This window comes from Brassica napus, chromosome C8, assembly GCF_020379485.1.
Source record: "Brassica napus cultivar Da-Ae chromosome C8, Da-Ae, whole genome shotgun sequence".
NCBI classification, from domain to species: domain Eukaryota; kingdom Viridiplantae; phylum Streptophyta; class Magnoliopsida; order Brassicales; family Brassicaceae; genus Brassica; species Brassica napus.
The window spans coordinates 4,888,561-4,907,833 of record NC_063451.1 but is presented as its reverse complement, the minus strand read 5'-3'; the positions used below and the strand labels follow the sequence as shown (position 1 = coordinate 4,907,833).

Sequence of the window (19,273 nt, the reverse complement as noted above, 5' to 3'; positions counted from 1 at the left end):
CAGCGACCTCGGCACGTCGCTCCGGGAGGTCGCTCCCGGCTCGTTTTCGACACAAACTCGAGCGACCTCTGGGTGTCGCTGTGGTGAGGTCGCTCTGAAGCTGGAGCGACTTCGCCTTGTCGCTCTAGGAGGTCGCTCCGAAACGAAAATGGCAAGCGACCTCGTGTTGTCGCTCTGAGAGGTAGGGCACAGCGAGTTCTTGGCGTCGCTCCGGTAGGGTCGCTCTCATGCACTGCTCGTCCAATGATCACCCTTATCACCTCTTTTGAGCTCCAAACGCCCCCAAATGTCTCCAAGAACTCCATGTGGTACTCCAATACCTAATAAAGACTCATGCATGCAAAATGCAACCTAAACATGGCTAAATCCTAGTCTATATGATCAAAATGCACATGGGTGAATGGATAACACAATGGAAATATGCAAGATATCAAAGTTAAAAATATTATTTTAGGGATGAAAATAAAAATAGTGTTTAGACTTTTAAAAAGCACACCTATATGTTATGGTGGAAAATACAGTTTTGATATTTGACGGAAAACAACAAATTTGTGATTTTGATTTTTGTGAAAATCACGATATTTAATGATTTGGCGGGAAAACACGAGTTTGCAGTTTTGGCGGAAAAATAATTTTGCGGTTTTGGCGGAAAAACTCGATTTTACGATTTTGGCGGGAAAACTCGATTTTACGGTTTTCGCGGACAACCCCGAGTTTACGGTTTTAGCGGGAAAACACGACTTTACGATTTTGGCGGGAAACACGACTTTACAGTTTTGGCTGGAAAACTCAATTTTACAATTTTGGCGGAGAAACTCAATTTTATGGTCTTGGCGGGAAAACACGACTTTACGGTTTTGGCGGTAAACACGATTTTACGGTTTTGGCGGAAAAACTCAATTTTACAATTTTGACAGGGAAACACGTTTTTTCGATTTTCGACGGAAAACTCGATTTTACGGTTTTGGCGTGAAAACTCGATTTTATAGTTTTGGCGGGAAAACGTGATTTGTGGATTTGGCTTGAAAACTCAGTTTTTGTGGGTTTGGCGGAAAATGAGGTTTTTGCGTTAAAAAATTGATTTTACGGTTTTGACGGAAAACACGATTTAATGGTTTTGATGGAAAAATTATCAATTTAAAATTTTGGTAGAAAAACTGGATTTTATGGTTTTAGCAAAATTATGATTAAATTTGGCTTATTAAAAAGCCAACATATAATATACAAATTTAATCTTATGAAATATTTAATATAAAACCAAAATATATTTAATAAAAGACCAAAATATAATCTAAATTTTGACTTATTATGAGGAATTGGGTGTTAATTAAAATATATATGAGAATTATGTTAGATTTAGTTTATTAAAATTTAATTATATATATGAGAAAATAAGTAAAGTTTGATGTAGTTAAATTGGTTTAGAACTTTGGTTTGGTTATTTTTTTATTTATATTAATTTAATTTTTTGTTTGTTAAAATTTTTATTTGTTTGGTTATGAATAACTGATTACCCATTACAATCCAAACCATTTTAACTCAATCCATTAAGTTCATTAACCCATTTTATCTATTAATCCATTTGTATCTAATTTTTCTATCCATTAAGATCCATGGATTGGATTGGTTTGGATTGCGCATTAATTTTTATCCATTTTGACACTCCTAGTGCTATTACAGCTCAATTACTCAAAGGAAGAGATTCTAATGTGTATACTAATTGAAATTGTGTGTAATATATGATCTGAAATGTAATTAAACTAATGAGAAATGTTGCTAAGTTATATATATAAACATGTATGTTAGAGTAAACTTGTGCAGATACTTTGTGATATACTACGTAAACAAACAATAAGCAATAGAAAACGAGATTCAAGGAAAAAGTATAAATGTTATTGATCGATGAAGTAATGGTTTAGAAACCCTAGTTCTAGCTACCTAATTCTATAGTCGAATTCTTGAATAACCGATCTCTTATTATAGGGTTTGGGTTTCCTTTTTATAGGTTGTCCATAGTAAAAAAATTAGGTTAGATAGTTGCATGTTTTGAAATATTTTTCTTTTAATAGAAATTTTTCTATTTTACCGCCCAACAGTTTGCCCATTATCTTTTGTTTTAATGGGTGAACTCGGGAGATAATTTTTTGATATATCATGGTGTTTATAAAATTTGACCAAGATATAAATCATATTTTAGAGTCTTTGATATTAACTTTCAAGTTGTTTTTAGAGTCTTTACAAGTCCAAGTATGTTTTGGAAATTCTTGAGAAAATGAGAGTTTAAAGAGAATTAAAGTCGAAAAAATCAAGTCGCTGTCGAACCAAGGACTTGGTGTCGGTCGATATCCTTCACTTACAAAAAGCAATCAATGTATTTTAACCAGGTTTCAAAAATTGCAACTTTTTCCCAAAAGTTTTCAATACTTACAAAGAAATTCCAGACGAGTTTTCCCTTATATAATATATTCTTAAACCACGATTTAGGTTATGATTTATTTTAATTTTAGAGAGATTTTGAAGAGACATGTTAGAACTCTTTTAGACATTGATTTCGAACTTCAGTATCTCTCACTCTTATCTTAATGCAATTTATTCAAACTATGATTTGTTTAGAGATTTAGTGGCTTATCAAACATGATCTTAATATTTGTCTGAACTGATTGAATTTTCAAAAGAAAAAAAAATTCTAGGAATTAGAAATTAATTATCTCTGCAACTAAAGTTGATTGATTCGCTGCTGTGAATTTAGTTATAGAGCTGTTATTCATAAACTCTGATAATTGATATTTTAGTTAGGTCTAGCGCATTTCTCTTTCAATTTGTTTGTCTAGCTAAATTCGAATATAAAAATCTATTGTGTGAATCGAGTCTTTATAGATTTGATGTTACATCATACTCTGAAATTTGTGTGAAGAAAAAAAGACCCAAGAACAAAGATGTTAATCCAGAGCAAGACCGGCGCGCCCCAGAGCCCTGGTAGTTAATCCAAAGATGTTAGTCAGTAATCTTATTGATTTTCAAACAAAGGAGTGGGATAATTGAATACTGGAACAGTATAGACCAAGAGGATATATCAATGATTCAGAGTCTGGCCATAAGCCCTACTCATCGACGCTATAATTTTTGCTGGAGCTACACCAAAAATGGATAATATGCTGTCAAATCAGGATATTTGGTAGCTACAAATATTCTCTGAGATGTGGAGGAAAAATAAGTTGTTGAGCCAGTATAACCAAACTTCAAGCCTTTGCTTGGAAAGTCAATGCACCACAAAAGATTTGTCATCTTATATGGCAACTTATTTATGGGCAGGTAGCTGTCGCAAGGAATCTGGTACGTCGCAATATGCGATGTGATAACTACTGCCCAAGATGTGGAGAGCCGGAAGAGACGGCTACTCATGCGATCTTTGAATGCCCACCAGCAGTACAAGCATGGGCATTGTCATCAACACCGTCAAGCTCTCAAACTTTCCCTACTTCAAGTATCTACACCAACATGGATTATCTCTTTTGGAGGAAGAATAGTATTATGGAACCACAAAATGATAGAGATCCATATCCTTGGATAATTTGGTACATCTGGAAAGCGAGGAAAGATAAGCTGTTCAGAGGTATAGATAGGGACCCCTTGGAGTTAGTCAGATACGCAGAGAGTGAGTGCCAGTCATGATATAATGCAAAGGATTCTACACCTGCTCCTCCAAAGACACAAATGGTTGGAGAAACACAAGCCTTAAGCTTAGAGAACATCTGTATGGTGGATGGTTCATGGACCTCTACGGATCAATTCAGTAGAATTGGATGGGTATGGAAGGATGACAGAGGGAGGATACAACTAATGGGGACAAGGAACTTAAGGAGGCGTGAGATATCACTTCACTTTGAACTGGAAGCATTAAGATGGGCAATGGAGAGCATGCTACAGCACTCGACATGTCAGAAATTTGGAACGGATTGCAAGGACCTGATTGCAATGGTGAATGATCCACATGCATGGCCAAACTTCTCAACTGAGCTGGAGGTCATTCAAATTCTCAAGATGTGTTTTCCGGATTTCAAAATTCAATACTTCCCAAGGGTACAAAATGGAATTGTTGACTCGCTAGCTAGGAATGTCCGTTCTTTTCATAAATCTTTGTGTTTTGTTGGTTGTTCTATTCCGGTCTGATTATCCAGGCCACCTTAAGTTTGAGTAATAGAATAGCTGTTTGTTGAAAAAAAAAAAAAAAAAAAAACAAGAACAAATTGACGAAGGAGAAAAAAGTGAAACCCAATTAATTGATGATTTGTTGGAAAAAGGGAAGAATTCATTAAGATTATTTAAGTGATCCATGTAGATTAGTTTAGGTTGTTAGAGGATTTTTTTAGTGCCAAAGGCCCAAAAGGGCCCAATGAGATTGGATGTACAACAGTAAGAAATCTGAAGTGTGGTTTCAATGATTAGAATGTTTCCCCACGAGCACGAGTTTAGATTTGGTTACTGAAACGAAACATATCTTTGCCACACTCTGCTTGCGAGGTCTCTTCTGGGTCAGTCACAGAAAGAAGCGAAAGTCTTCTTCTTTGCTTTGATTCTCATCTTCGCAGTCTTTCTCGTTGCTCGGAACGATTCGGTTGAGATCGATTTGGTGAGTGACAAAGACACATAAACTGTTCAAATCTGACTTTCGTATTTTTTGAAGTCTTTTTAAGTTTTTGGATTACATTATTGTTTCTAGGGGTTTTGTATTCTCATTTAGCTAAAAGATTAGATGATTAATGAATGGCCTTATCTTGATTATTTGGTCTGATTGTTGTAGAACTTCTTCTTACAGGGGATAGTTATGAGTTCCCCTGCGGGTGTTACTGTCATCTGGGATTACCAATATTATTGGATCCCCCATGGCTACGATCTTCGGAGTCTCAAAACGAGCATTGAAACTGCCCTCAAACGATGCAATCCAGATTTCTTTGTTGAAGGGAAACTGATTGCGGTTGGAACCGCCACCGGAGACAAACATCAAGCCATTACCATGCTACCTGATGATATCGAACTCTCACCCATGCCAGATTATCATACTCGAGGACCAGACCGTGACTTGGCAGGTTAAAATCTTTCCCACCCTCCACTTTCGAGTTGTTTTTTTTTTTTTATCTAAAGCCGATTTCACAATTGATGGATTATTAGTATGTTTGGACCGGAACTTATGCAACTGTTTTTTGCCAGATCAAGCTGCCACTTTTTTGGTCATGGAGATCACCATGAAAGCGCTTGCCAACAGGGCCAACATTTTGGTCATTTCTGGAAACTATGATGTGATGGGTGCGATTAAAGAATGGAGAAGGGATATCTTTATGATGTTAGCCCTACCTGAAAGCTCGTCACCAAGCGTCTACCCCATTGCCAACGTGACTTGGCTTTGGTCTTCGGAAGATCCTGAGAGAGCTGCTACTACTATGGTTAATGGAGGTGGTCCGATCCCTCCTGTACCCCGTATTAGCGGTATTGTAAATCTATTAGATTTTTGTAGTTGTAATAGTATCTCCTAACCGAACTTCTAACCTTTTTTGTTATTTTCTTCTTTTTTTTTTTTGCAGGATGAGCTTAATAACATGGTGGTAGATATAACATCATGAACTCTTAGTAATATCATCTGGTTTAGTTTCAGACTCTCTTATCCTTGCGCTGTTTTAGTTTCAGATTCTCTTTAGCTGCTTTGTTGTTCTTAGTAGGATCATCTGACTAAAATGACTCTTGAGTAATATTGTAGTACTCTACTCCTTTTTAAGCTTTTGTCTTTCTTTTCTGTGTGTGTGTGTGTTTTGTCTGATTTGCTGCAACCCTTTGTTCTTCATGTTCTCCTATTTTAGAGGAACATTTATGTTCGAATCATCATCCACTCCCTTATCAAAATCCAAGCTTAGTTACTGTTGTTTACGTGAACTCATCGCATAACTCTTTTTGGCTATTAAATCTGTTTTTATTAGAAAATTTATTCACATGAATCCTCTATAACAACATTTGTTTCTGCTTTTTATCTTTGGGATGATGCGTCCAATTCTTTTAGTAATCTCTCGCACAACTGCGCCAACCCATAAACAATAAGCTGTTTTAGGTCATGATTGTAGAAACATGGAGGTGCCATATAATTTATACAAGAAGACTGTATTATTACCTGTTTATATAGAGATGAATCTCCATGTGATTTTCTTAGTTCAATCATATTCAGATGGGATTATCTTGAATACCTCCGCCGTTAGTGATAACCCGCCTTGCCCTTTTCGAGTACTCTCTTCTCGGATTGCTTTTAACTGAAGCAACATCAGTTCTCACCACTTAAATTACTTGCAACATCTCAAGTAGCAGATAAGACAAAGAGCAAAAGAGACTCTCGCCATTGTGTGTTTCTTCTGTACGTAGAAACCCATCTCCATGAGAATTGTTTTTATTTTCTACATAACATCAGTGGCTAACCTATTTGACATGAATCTTATCTGCCTCTCTGATACTGTCTGAGTCAGCCCACAAAGTAAAACAATACACACCTTTGTTGTAAGCAAAGAACAATCTTGAAACAGAGTAAAGGAGGAAAAGAGTGTATTGTTTACCTCTGTCTCAAACAAACCGGAGATGTCTAGAAACGGTGACATTCCGATCAGCTGAAAGGCGTTGATGACGGTTGATGAATCATGGCTCTTCTCTTCTTCTGATACCTTTGTTATAAATAACAAAAAAAAGGCAAGACTCTGAGAATGGCAATGCACATTGATCCAAATTAATGCATAGGAACACCAACATGATAAGACGTAAAAAGATTCTTACATCTTCTTCGGCTGAGGATGATTCATCTTCAGCATCACAACTGGAAGGAGAGTAGTCGTGTCTGAACCAGTCGTTTCACATAATACTTGTGACTGTCATCCTTGTGACTGGATTTGGATCGAGCATTGTTTTGATCATGGTTTTAGCACCAGGTGATAACCATCTAGGTATTGGAGGGTCACCTTTGAATATCTGAAAAAGGCAAATATCTTTGAGTTATTAACTACCCAAAGCAAAAGCAGCACCTTCAGGCAGAGAACGGCGAGGTTTGTATCATCAAAAGGGAGACAACCAGTAAGAATAACATACAAGATTACTCCACATGACCATATATCTGATGCTGCACCATCATAGCCCTTGTTAGCTAGAACCTCAGGCGTGACGTAGTTAGGACTACCACAGGTTGTATGTAGCAATCCATCTTCCTAACATGTCAAACCCATTAAAATGTTTGAACATGAATCTCTTTTCTGCTGATGTATAGATAGGTTTAGAATATTACCCTAAAATGCTGAGACACAGCACTAAGGCCAAAATCAGTGATCTTAATGTGCCCATTTGCATCAAGAAGAACATTCTCTAGCTTCAAAACATAAACCTTAGTATCAGAACATGTGTGTGAGTGAATATTACATACAATATTTTTGTAAACGCAGACCTTGAGATCCCTGTGGAAAATGCTCTTGTTATGACAATAGCTTATTCCATCAATCAACTGCTGAAACATTTTTCTTCCTTCAGTTTCCGAAAGCTTTCCTTTGGACACCTAAGAATGATCATAGCATGTTTTTAGAAACCAACCTTTGGTTAACCACAGAACTGTCAGTGTAGCAATACATTACAATTCTGTCAAATAAGTCTCCTCCAGTGACACATTCAAGGACCATGTAGATCTTGGTTTTGCTAGCCAAGACCTGAAAGTGGTGGACAAAATAAATAATTTAGCATATCAATGATATTAAAATTGTTTAGAGTTTACAAACAAAGTTGGAAAATCCCTAAATTATCAGGAAAGTTATCATTCTCAAGCAAAACCTAGACTAAGAACATCTCCAAAAGAGACTATTTGAAGTTTTTTGTTCTCCAAAAAGAAACTTCAAAACTTCAAATTTGAAGTTTCAGATTTTTATTTGCATTTTGGTCCCTATAATTGCACATCACATTTATAATTCTTAAATATTTTCTCGTTTATCTTATTAATCCTTAAAAATTTCATATCTCGGAAAATTTCATTTTTTTTTTATAAATTTATCTTTTACACATAAAATTAAATAAAACTTTAAAATTAGATTTAAAATATTTCAAAACTAGATTTACACAACAACAATAGAAAAGAAGCTTAACAACAATTTTTTTCAAAAATTACATGAAGACATAACTATTACACAAATTTAAATATTACAACACTAGTAGTCATGTAAATTTGATCCAGATCCTCCAAAATCTCCAAAATAGTGTCCAAACAAATTTTGTGTAACCGAAGATGGTTATTGTTTTGATGTCTATTTCGTATGATTCTTTTTTATTCGGACCGAATGTATTCACGAGTTTTAATATCATTGATATAAGTTAAGTCTTTTAGCAATATTTACTTTCTTCTTTACTTTTTTTTTGTTCAGATCTAATGTATTTACAATTTTAAGATCACCTGATTTCAACAATTTTAGTTTGTGATCTACAAATTAAAAATAAAGAGAGTCATTGTTACTTTTAAATACACTAGTTGATCATATATGCATTACGAAAATAGTTTTATGAAATAATATGATATTTTTCTTGAAGTTTAATATAAATTATGTTATTTCTATTTATTTTTTTTAATATAAATTTATTAGTTAATACTGTTGTAATATTTTTTATATATGTGCTTAGTTATTTACAATAAATTTATGAATTTAAATTAATTATGATAAATATAAGGACCATAAAATGAAATACAAATAGTTTTGAAGTTAAGTTTGAAGTTTTGTTTTTTGAGAATAACATTTTAAAATTTAAATATAGAGTTTTGGACACTTCATAATAAAGTGTCTTTTTGGAGATGCACTAAACTAAGTCTATGTTGCCCTTTTCCAAAAAAAAAACTAAGTCTATGTTGATTCAACGTCCTTGTCCTTGTCCTTGTCCTTGTCCTTGTCCTAAACTATGTGGATTGCTTGCAAGAAAAGTAATCGTTAGTCTGGACGATTGCTGGCTGTTTATAGAAAAAAAATAGAAGTCAACAAGAATCGCACATACCCATAAGTATTGGAATTTTGAAAATGGTTTCACGTAATTTCAGTAGGGTGTGAAAACGAGTTTTACTGGATTTATTACATTCTTTATGAGGTCTACATGGCGAGACCGGACCCGTCTTTGGGCATGTGCTGAGGACACATTTGCACAGGACCCAAAATTTTTATGCAAAATTTAGTTAGAAATTAGGGCCCTTTGCTAAAATATTAGCGCTCATTTTTATAGATTACATGTGAATTTTTATAAACTGCACAGGGTCGAATAAAAGCCTGGGACGGGCCTGGGCGAGACTATTCTTTTTTTTTTCGGTGATTATAAATATCATTACACAAAATCAAGTGGTCAATTTTTGGGACCGACCTCATAATCCGTACTAAATCTATCGCCAGCCCAATGAATGACCAAATCTCAGGAGGAATAAATTTTAAGCACAAAAGTAATTAGTTATATACGTGTTTTTTACGACCATTATATTACTCAAATTTGAAGTGGTCTGGGTAACGTGACAAACTCTTTTGTTTTGTTTTTTTAAGCGTGGTAGTGAAGGAGACATTACTTACAATTTATATCAATTTGATCAAAACGACTTTGATTTATCAATTTGATCAAAACGACTTTGGTTTTATTAAGACCGAGATTTATCATTATTCAAGTCGTCACATTTTTAGGGACCAACCTCATTATTGAATTAGTCAGGTCATGCCAGCCAATGATCAAGACTCAAGCTAGGACGACAAGGATATATTTAAAAGTAAAAACAAAATTGATTATGCGTTAAGCATGTCTATTAGTATTTAGCAACGTGAGAAGAGAGGGTAACTAAAAACTAAAATATCAAAATGAATAAAGACACACTTATCCATTTATGAGCAAGCAAACAAATTGATCAATTTATATCAATTTGATTAAAACGACTTTGGTTTTATTAAGACTGAGATTTATCATAAGTTACAAAAAAAAAAAAAAAAAAGACTGAGATTTATCATTATTCAAGTCGTCACATTCTTTGGGACCGACCTCATTATTGAATTGGTCAGGTCATCAAATGATTCAAATCCATCGTGAGCCAGCCAATGATCAAGACTCAAGCTAGGACGACAAGAATATATTTAAAAGTAAAAACAAAATTGATTATGCGTTAAGCGTGTCTATTGCTCCCTCAGTAGTTTTAAAAAAGTTATTTTGTTTTAAAATGTAAGTAGTTTCCAAATATTTAGATAATTTTTATATTTATTAGATATATTGTAACCAATTAAATAATATTAATTTTTTTATAATTGGTTGAACTAATTAATTAAATATTTTTTTTTTTAAAGTACCAACTTTCTTAATATTAATGCTTTTATTCTAAACTACTTACATTGTAAAACGGAAGGAGTAGTATTTACTATTAGCAACGTGAGAAAAGAGGGTAACTAAAACTAAAATATCAAAATAAATAAAGATACACTTATGCTCAATTCAAAAAGTTTTTACAGGTCCAATTATAAAAGGATAACTTTGTCTTTATAAAATCGCTTATTTGGCAAATAGACCCAACTTTTAATAGGTTTCTGTAGCTTTTTGGTATTTAGTGGATCACTATAGCTATTTGTTAAGAAAAAATAGGTTTTTATAATTTTCTCTTCAATGTTTATTCCTTGTAAGAAATATTCCGGCCAAAAGAAAGTGATAAAAACTGACGCTGTAATGAGAATTTTAGTAAATATCTCTTCTACCACGGCAAGAATTCAATCACAACTATCCAAGTTTTTCCATCAACTATTGAAACATTCACCTCATGCAATCTGACAATGTTTGGATGCTTCAAAACTTTGAGTGTGCGTATCTCTCTCTTAATCTGTAAGTTTTCAGAATCAAGATTGTAAGAACTCGAATCCACCTTTATGCCATTCAAATCTAGAACAAGATAAATAAAAAAAGATGATTCTAATGCAAAAACCTGAAAAGGGACGTTGATGCGACTGGTACGAGACTTGTCGATGATTTTGACGGCAAACGATTGGCCAGAAACAGTATCCGTAGCGAGTTTGACTTTTGCAGAGTTCCCTTCACCAAGAGTTCTCCCAAGCTCGTATTTCCCAACACGCATTCCCTTCGTCACCATCCGAAGTTCCAAACACACACAACAACAAAAACCCTTTGAAACGATTGGATATGAGCAATATAGACTGAGTTTGTGCTATGTATCTATGGCTTTGTATAAGATTGATGAGATTTGAAGAGTAGAAGAAGCTAAGAAGAGGGGGTGAGTTTTGGAGAAAAACCACGCCACTTCTCTTTTACTTCCTTCTCTCTGTTTGGAAAAAGAATGTATCCATGAGTAACAGAAACAAATGATATCTTTTTTTTTTTTTTTTTTTTAACTGACCAAACAAATGATATCTTTCTGTAAACTATTTATGTTACTGTCCTTTAATCTATCTACTAGATCCTCTTTCCGCGTTACGCGCGGAAAAGTGTGTTGATAGTTTATTTCCCGGTTATAAGTTCAATGTTTTTTTTTTGGAATAGGAGTATTGTATTTTTTAGAAAAATGGAAAAGTTGTGAATATCGAGTCTATGCAATTGTTTAAAAATAAAAGGAATAGCTAAGTATTATAAAAAATGTAAGAAAGAGATCAGATATTTAGATGATCGGAAGTTGCGTTGTGGACCATGAGAAAAAAATAACCTGAAATTGGTTAAGAATAAGTTAGTTAACTTAAGTTTAAGTAAATACCAAACTATAGTTATTTATATAAAAAGATTCATACCTGGCATAGCCGGGTAAAATCTTTGTGTAAGTCCTGCATTTTTGGATTGTAACATCGTCTGGTCGATATGTTGGACATCGTAAATCTGTAAGTAGAATATTTTATCAGAAGACCTTTGAAAAATAGTGGAAGTGTAAACTACTAATTATTTTTTTAAATATTATCCTCATATTTAAATGTTTATCTTAGTAATCTAATATTGTATTTCAAGTGCAAATTTTCAAACAAATATACAAAGAAAAAAAGTTTTCTTTTTGTCTAACAGTACTATGGATTACTAATATTTCTTATTTCTATTCCTTAGGACTCTTAATAATAACCGAGCAATTAATATATAATACTATAGTTATATGTAAATCATATAGTATAATTAATATATATACCTGAATTATTTTTTGATATGATCCTCATATTTAAATGTTTGTTTAGTGATTTAATATTAAATGTTAAGTTCAATTTTTTTTATCAAATATGAAAACCCACATTATTTTTAATTTTTTTGTTTAATAGTACTATGTTTTACTAATATCTAAAAATACGGGGTATTGGTGAGCGATGTCAAAGAGTTTGTATATGACCAACTTTATGTTCATGTAATTGATATGGAACATAGCAATCACATTTGTGTTGATCGTTACTGAATAAAGATTACATCAACCGATACAAACGAAACAGTACGATATGTAGCCTTATACACAATAGCTAATGAGGTTATTTTGATCCATTCGGTTGATTCTCTTTTATTAAAGTTAACGTTGTGACTGAGGAGACTAAATGCAACAAATGTTTGTTTAGTAATCTATCTAAATCAAATTTATATATTGTTTAATAGAAGTGTCCAGGGTTAAGCATGAACCGAATCACCAACAAAACTAATTTACTATATATTTTGATTGTATATTCCAATACCTTAACCAAAAAGAACCGGAAACCCATCCAAAAAATAAAATAAAAAGTTTTGACAGCATCAAATACATTCTTGGTTTTAAAGAGAAAGGTGCAGAAGATAACATATTTACCTGCATGTTCTATGGCTTGGTCAGAGGGTGGTGAATCCATTCCGGCGATACGCTTATCCTTGCAAACAATCTATTATAACTTTGGTAAATGTATTAGCTTTCCGTAATGTTGAGTTAAGAATTCATTGAACTTACACAGTTTATTGTGGAGGATAGTCTTGCAAAGATGGCGTTAATGTTTCTTCTGCTTATGAAAGATGAGTTTGGTGAGATTTATTTTTTTCCCTTTTGAAAGGAGATACTCGAAGATTGATAAGGCTGATTTTAAAAATTATACTACATTCCTTTTTTGATGTAGAATTTTCGTAGATATGGTAATTCATAATGATTCCGTATAAATATACAAATCAAGTATGATTCACAATCCTTTAATTTGTTTAAGACTGGTGCAAACCGGCTATGTTCACAAGCTGTAGAAGTAAGTGGCTTCCGGCCACTGATAGATATGAAATAAGCCCGCCATAAATTTTCAAATGTGTCTTTACTCTAGTGGTATAATAGCCCTCGTTTAGGTTACTGACCCAGGGTTGGAACTCTCCTACCAACATAATTTTTATTCTCGGCCATTTCCATTTTTGGCTCCTAGTACTTAGACATGCGTTGTATCTGTTGGAGCGAAGATAGAATGAAGATATTGTTGAGAAAGATGATTGGTAATAACATCTCTTCTAGACAATAATATCATAGCAAAACAACATTTATATTTATGCAATAACATCAAACCAAAAACATAACTTTCATTGCGATTACAACTGTTTCATAGAGGATTCAGACACAAGCTACTTAACAAAAAATCATATATTAGCCACATTCGTGAAAGAGTGATGGACATTACAAAAAATCATTTGGTTGCTAAACTAATACAACCTTCTACGTCCCCTTGGTCCACTTGTGTCACCCGCTAATCCTTGGATAGGGATACCTCTTCCAATAGGTTCCTCATCGCCTGGTAACAAAGGCACCTCTCTTTGAAGCATCAACAGTTGATATATGAGGTTTGGAAAGATAAGGTTTGTGTCCCAGTCTGTCTTGCGGGTCATCTCGATCACTTGGTCATACACAAGAAGACCAAAGTTAATTTTTTTTTGCGTTTGGCAACTACATAAAGAAGACGGAGCCGGTTTTTGATCATTGAATCGGATTCAGGTCCTGGAAGCCAATTGAGCTCGCAGATACGGTACAGAGCTTGGAAGGGATTGATCAAAGCATTGAGATTGAACCCCGTCCATCTAGAGCATTGGTCTCCAGTGAGGTGTGAGATCGCCTGATTCAGATCAACATCTTTCCACTCAAAAGAGTGTTCGACAGCTGGCGTCATCATCAATCGGTTGATCACCGCAGAGGTAAATTGGAACACATAACCCCGAATCAGAACACCCTCATCATCGAAAGGTTTGTTTGAGATAAACTCTCTCACAACCCTAGGACAGAATCGATGTACATGCATCATAGTGTAAAACCATCCTATGCTATCGATAACCCTAAACACATGATCTAAAACGGGTTCCATAGGATCTAAAGAACCCTGAACTACAAATCCTCGGAGACAAAGATAGCGATACCCGATAGCAGCTTCCTCGTTATGATGACGGCGAGAATATCCTCCGATGATCGGAACGGTATTCGAGAACAACAGTCGGGTTTTTTGTAGACGATCATGGAACGATATGAACGGAACTCGAGGACGGAAGTGATAGTGCTCTCCGAACGAATGATCGATTTCACTGAACCTCCGTCGTCTAGATCGATTAAGGGAAGAACGACTTTGATCAGCCATGGCGGATGAGATTTGAAGAGAAGAAAGTGGAGAGATAGGAGTGGAAGAGTCTCGAGTTTCCCTCGTTAAAAGGAAAAAACACTCAAACGTTTCGAATTGTGGTGATTGACAAATTCCAGTTTCTTCCGGATGCTGGTTATATGTATTATGCCGGGCACCTATTTCAAAAGTGTGTCTTTACTCTAGTGGTAGAGTAGCGCTCGCAAATGACACTGGACCAGGGTTCGAACTATCCCACCAACATATTTTCTAATTTTCGGTTATTTTCTGTATTGGCTTCTAGTATATTTTGCACATAGAGAATTTCTATAAGAACCTGCTAAATCTTCGGGAATTGCTTCCATCTCCGATAATCAGACCAACAAATATATTGGTTTAATGTTGTGGTTTAATGTTGTAGTTTAATATCTTATAACCAAAATAAAGAAGAACATGGAAAAATCATAGGTACTGAAATATTATGTTTTAAGCAATGAAGAAGATAGATATATTATTGATGTAGACTTTGGCTCAAAGGCTAGATGACCTCTTTATGAGTGACTAAGAACTTTGTTTCTCCGGATGAAGCTTTGTATGAGATCAATAGTGCTGTCACAGTAAAAGCGAGTAGCAGATGTTGATGTGAGTATCAGTTTTCCTGTAATCATGTAATAGAAAAAAGGTTGAGGATCCGAATCAAACTCAATGATAACATAGTATTTTTGTTTAAACCTAAAACCATTGGTAATTATTACCTTTGCATACTCTGGGATTGATGCTTGTAATAAGCGCAACTTTGTATTTCATGACTGACATCCTATGTAAGTCTCTAAACAGAGCATAAGCATTGTCCATTAATGTCAATCGGACCATTCTCGATCTGTAGGAAATGTGTGAATATAAATAAGTTGGTCTTAGGTTCTTTTTTGTATTGTTCTTCCAAATTTCAATTAATAACTTGGTAATTTCAGAATTAAGGTGTTCATGTTAATATTCAAGATTTAACTATCACTACTTGGAACTACTAAGTATTAACTAAACTGGCAGCAACATTGAATAGGAGAATTCGTACCTTTTTAATTTTTAATATATATGTTATAATAGAGAAAGTCTACTCTAACATATCTATATATTTTTTCTTTCCTTTGTGTGTATAGGTTTGGTTTGTTCTGATTATATTCGTAGTTTTTTTTTTATGATAAGTACATCAAATCCTGATAACCAAAAAAAAAAAGAGGTTTTTTATTAAAAAGATTCAATTATCTCTGTTTCCTTAATTTTTATTACATATATAAAACATGAGTTAAGTTTATAAAACGATATGTAAGAAATACAGTTTGTTTTTACTAAAAAGAATTAAAAATTAAAAAATTGCATAAATGGCAAAAAAAAAAAAAATACTTTAAAGAAGGTATAATTATTTTTCCAAATCCTGATAACCAATAAAAAAAAGACTTTACTATAAAGAAGATAGAAAGATTCAGTTATCTTTGTTTTCCCTAATTTTTATTATATACAAAATAGAAGATAAGTTTATAAAACAATAAGAAAGAAATACATTTCGTTTCTACTTAAAAAAAATATTAAAATTAAAAATGACATTAATGCCAAAAAAATAAAAAATTACACTATAAAGAAGGTAAAATAATTTTTTCAAGTTTTCAAATGTTATTTTTTTTTAATAGTTTGAATAGTTTTCAAAATAAACAACATAATTACTACTTAAGATCATAAAAAAACTGCATAAATTTTAGCAACACTAAAATGATCAAACCTCAAAAATAAACAAAGGAACAAACAAACCATAAAAAATCAAATAGAGCATATGATATAAATAATGTTAAGGCAAAAACTGAAGCAAATGAACCAAAACAAAAACTGAAGCAAATGAACCAAAACATAGTCTTTCAACAAACTGAAACAAAATCCGAAGCAAATGGACCAACACATAGTTGGTCAACAAACTCAACCCAAGTACATAAAACATGTTAGCCACATTTAGCACGCTTAGCATCATCTGACACAATCATATCAGAACCTCTTTTCACCCCATCATCTGCATGTTCTTCATTCACAATGGAAGAACCTTCCTCACCATTACCAGTTTCCAAAGTCACCGCAGTAGGAGGGACAACCACGATGTCGTCTAGATCGCATCCAAGCGCTGGAACCTCAAGAGGTAGGACCTTGGTGACAGTTAAAGCTTGCGTCTTGCCTTCCAGGTTGTGGTTTTATATCTTGATAATGAACATGCGTGTCTGTCCAATGATATCAATCAGGGCTTGAGGCACCGGGACTACATGCCCATCTACTGTGCCCTCACTAGCCTATACAAATTTAAACAATCGTAAGTACACAAATGAAACTGAATGATGGAAAGGTTTGTGATTACCTCATAGTAGCTCTCAACCAATCCAGAGGCTTTCTTCCCAGTTAACTCATGCCCAACGTCACCGAGAACCACAAAGCTCGCATAATCATTGTTATCATAGACAGATAGCATAGTGAGATACCTGTTTCATAGGCACATTAATAATGAATGTTGAAGATGTATATGACAAAAAAAAAAAAAAAACTAAAGTACAATGCTTACTCTGCAGCACTAGTAATCTCAGTCTTTCCACACTTCTTACACATAAGCGTGGTAGGTCCTTTAGTTTCTTTAGTTTTGCACCCACCACAAGCAATGTAATACCATGCAGAATCACGCACAACATCATCAATAGTGGCTGTACACTCAAACCAAGCGACCTATAAATTTACAACAGTAAGATACTCAATAACTTATCATAGCGCAACGCAAGAATGAAAGAATGAGATGTCATACCTTCGCTTCTTCCTGCTTCATGTAAGAGAGTAGCTCCCCTATAGTAGCTGTCTCAGCCTTGGTGACAATTTCAGCATTAACTCTATTAGGAATTTTTGAGTTTGATTCAAGCCTGAAATGTTAAAAAAAAAAAAATAAGCAAGACGTTCGATAGATTAAAGTTGACGTTGCAAATACACAGGTCAATACATACCAAGCCAGATACTCTCTGGTTGGTTGAACATCCATATCAAAAAACACCCTTGAAGATGATAGGGATGACAGAGATAAAGCACCTGTAGCATAACCAATTTTCATACCAAAGAATAACAAATTAATCAAACAAAATGAGCTTACTAACATCTATAAACCACAACAAAAGTTAAGTATTACGAACCTCCAAAACGCTTAGGATTCATAGTTGTCACCAAAATAACACTCGGAGGTTTTCCAAGCGATTTAAACTTCTCACAGAAGTCTGTAGCTGTCGTGTCCCATATGTAAAGCTTCATCACATGTCCACTGTATCAAAGCGAACGCATGTATTAGGCAAAAACATATACGTATAGAGATTAAAAAAAAAGAAGAACCTACTCATATGTCTGAACATGAACCAAAATTCACCGCATAGAAGATATCTCGACTTCATCAAGCACAAGACTCTCATTAAGAGTCTGCTCATTCACCAATCTAATATGACCAATATAATCTGCGTATAAAAACAGAACTTTGCGTATAAAAACAGAACTTAATCATCTACGTACTAAACAATCAAGAGATGTCTGATCAACATAAACAGATAAGACTGAGAGATCTTACCATACAGATCCCCTCTGAGGTCGCAAGCCGCTTCGAACTGTTCATAACCATGGAAACGAAATCGATCTTCAGGAAACCGAATTGAACTGTCTTTGAGAACAGAGAGGACAGAGTTCGATGAGAAAGCAATGGTCACGTCTGGATCAGCAACCCAGTACACCTTCTTGGTCTTAGAACCAAAGAATTTGTTGAGTCTGTAAGTGGAACCGGGAATCATGTGTTGCAGATAAGTGTCAATCCTCGATGGTGGGATAAATCCCTGAATCACAGTACCCTGTTCAAAACGACCAACAAACGATTGTTATTAATCTATCGGGCAACATAAACCAAAAACAAAAAGGAAATGTTTTCGTAACAAACCTCTTCGTCGATCAGAAGCATCTCCAGACCAATAAGGATCTTCGAGAGTGCGTTCCTGGCCTCCCAAAAATGGATCAGACGAAACCTTAACTCGTCTTCCTGTGGTCCAAAAGTCACATTTTTGAAGAACACGACGCCATCGTTTTTGTCGGAGGGGACATCGGAGCTAACAATGGCCTTGCCGTTATGTTTCTTCGAAGAGGAATCACCGGAGACGCCGGATTGGCCAATATGTTTCATCGGTGCGGCGGAGGGTTTCATCGGTGCGGAGGAGGGTTTCACCGGTGCGGCGGAGGGCTTCACCGGTGCGGCGGAGGAGACAGCGTCCTTTCCGTTAGGTTTCTTGGAGAGAGGATCGCCGGAAACGGAGTTTTTGCTGTTGGAATTCATCGGTTTAGAGGATAGTATTGTGTGTAATAAAACTGGGGGAATGATCGGTATTATAAAAGAAATCAGAGAGAGGGATGCGAAAGGAACCCATTAATGGAGGTTAATGGGGGTTTGATGGAGGGTTGATTGAACAGACGTGAATTGATAAACGGAAGGAAGTGGAAAAGACGAAAGGGATGAGATCGTAGGGATGAGATCGTTGTCTGCGCAAGAGAGAAGGAAGCTAGGGTTCGTCGAGACGGCTCGAGGAGTTGCTCTCCGTTCTGTCTAAGCTAATGGGCTTACGGACCAACTCCATAACGAAAAAAACACATCGAAGCCCAATTAA

The 19,273-nt window shown here is 34.8% G+C and overlaps 3 protein-coding genes across 4 annotated transcripts; 1 reads left to right on the top strand and 2 right to left on the bottom strand.

The window, feature by feature from the left end:
- The first annotated feature begins 4,427 nt into the window (after positions 1–4,427).
- On the top strand, positions 4,428–5,874 carry LOC106360552. Of its 2 annotated transcripts, none has more exons than XM_048765688.1 (4): positions 4,428–4,630; positions 4,817–5,087; positions 5,209–5,484; positions 5,580–5,874. In XM_048765688.1, the coding sequence occupies exons 2-4, from the start codon at positions 4,826–4,828 to the stop codon at positions 5,582–5,584; spliced, it is 543 nt and encodes a 180-aa protein (XP_048621645.1). In that variant the 5' UTR covers positions 4,428–4,630; positions 4,817–4,825; the 3' UTR covers positions 5,585–5,874. The 2 variants fall into 2 exon arrangements, with proteins under 2 accessions (XP_048621645.1, XP_048621646.1); XM_048765689.1 differs by having other exon boundaries at positions 4,437–4,630; positions 4,802–5,087.
- A 560-nt stretch (positions 5,875–6,434) lies between these two features.
- LOC125591801 (CBL-interacting serine/threonine-protein kinase 17-like) lies at positions 6,435–11,374 on the bottom strand. Its single transcript, XM_048766656.1, has 9 exons — positions 10,982–11,374; positions 10,817–10,879; positions 7,647–7,718; positions 7,463–7,570; positions 7,307–7,387; positions 7,050–7,229; positions 6,898–6,996; positions 6,591–6,695; positions 6,435–6,494 (listed from the first exon to the last, which is right to left on the bottom strand). Exons 1-9 carry the CDS (start codon positions 11,144–11,146, stop codon positions 6,435–6,437), a joined length of 933 nt encoding a protein of 310 aa, XP_048622613.1. The 5' UTR covers positions 11,147–11,374.
- Positions 11,375–16,558: 5,184 nt separating this feature from the next.
- On the bottom strand, positions 16,559–18,945 carry LOC125591800. The gene is made up of 10 exons (XM_048766655.1): positions 18,556–18,945; positions 18,196–18,469; positions 18,001–18,085; positions 17,774–17,898; positions 17,591–17,672; positions 17,398–17,509; positions 17,164–17,321; positions 16,963–17,083; positions 16,825–16,897; positions 16,559–16,734 (listed from the first exon to the last, which is right to left on the bottom strand). Exons 1-10 carry the CDS (start codon positions 18,943–18,945, stop codon positions 16,559–16,561), a joined length of 1,596 nt encoding a protein of 531 aa, XP_048622612.1.
- Between the last annotated feature and the right edge of the window lie 328 nt (positions 18,946–19,273).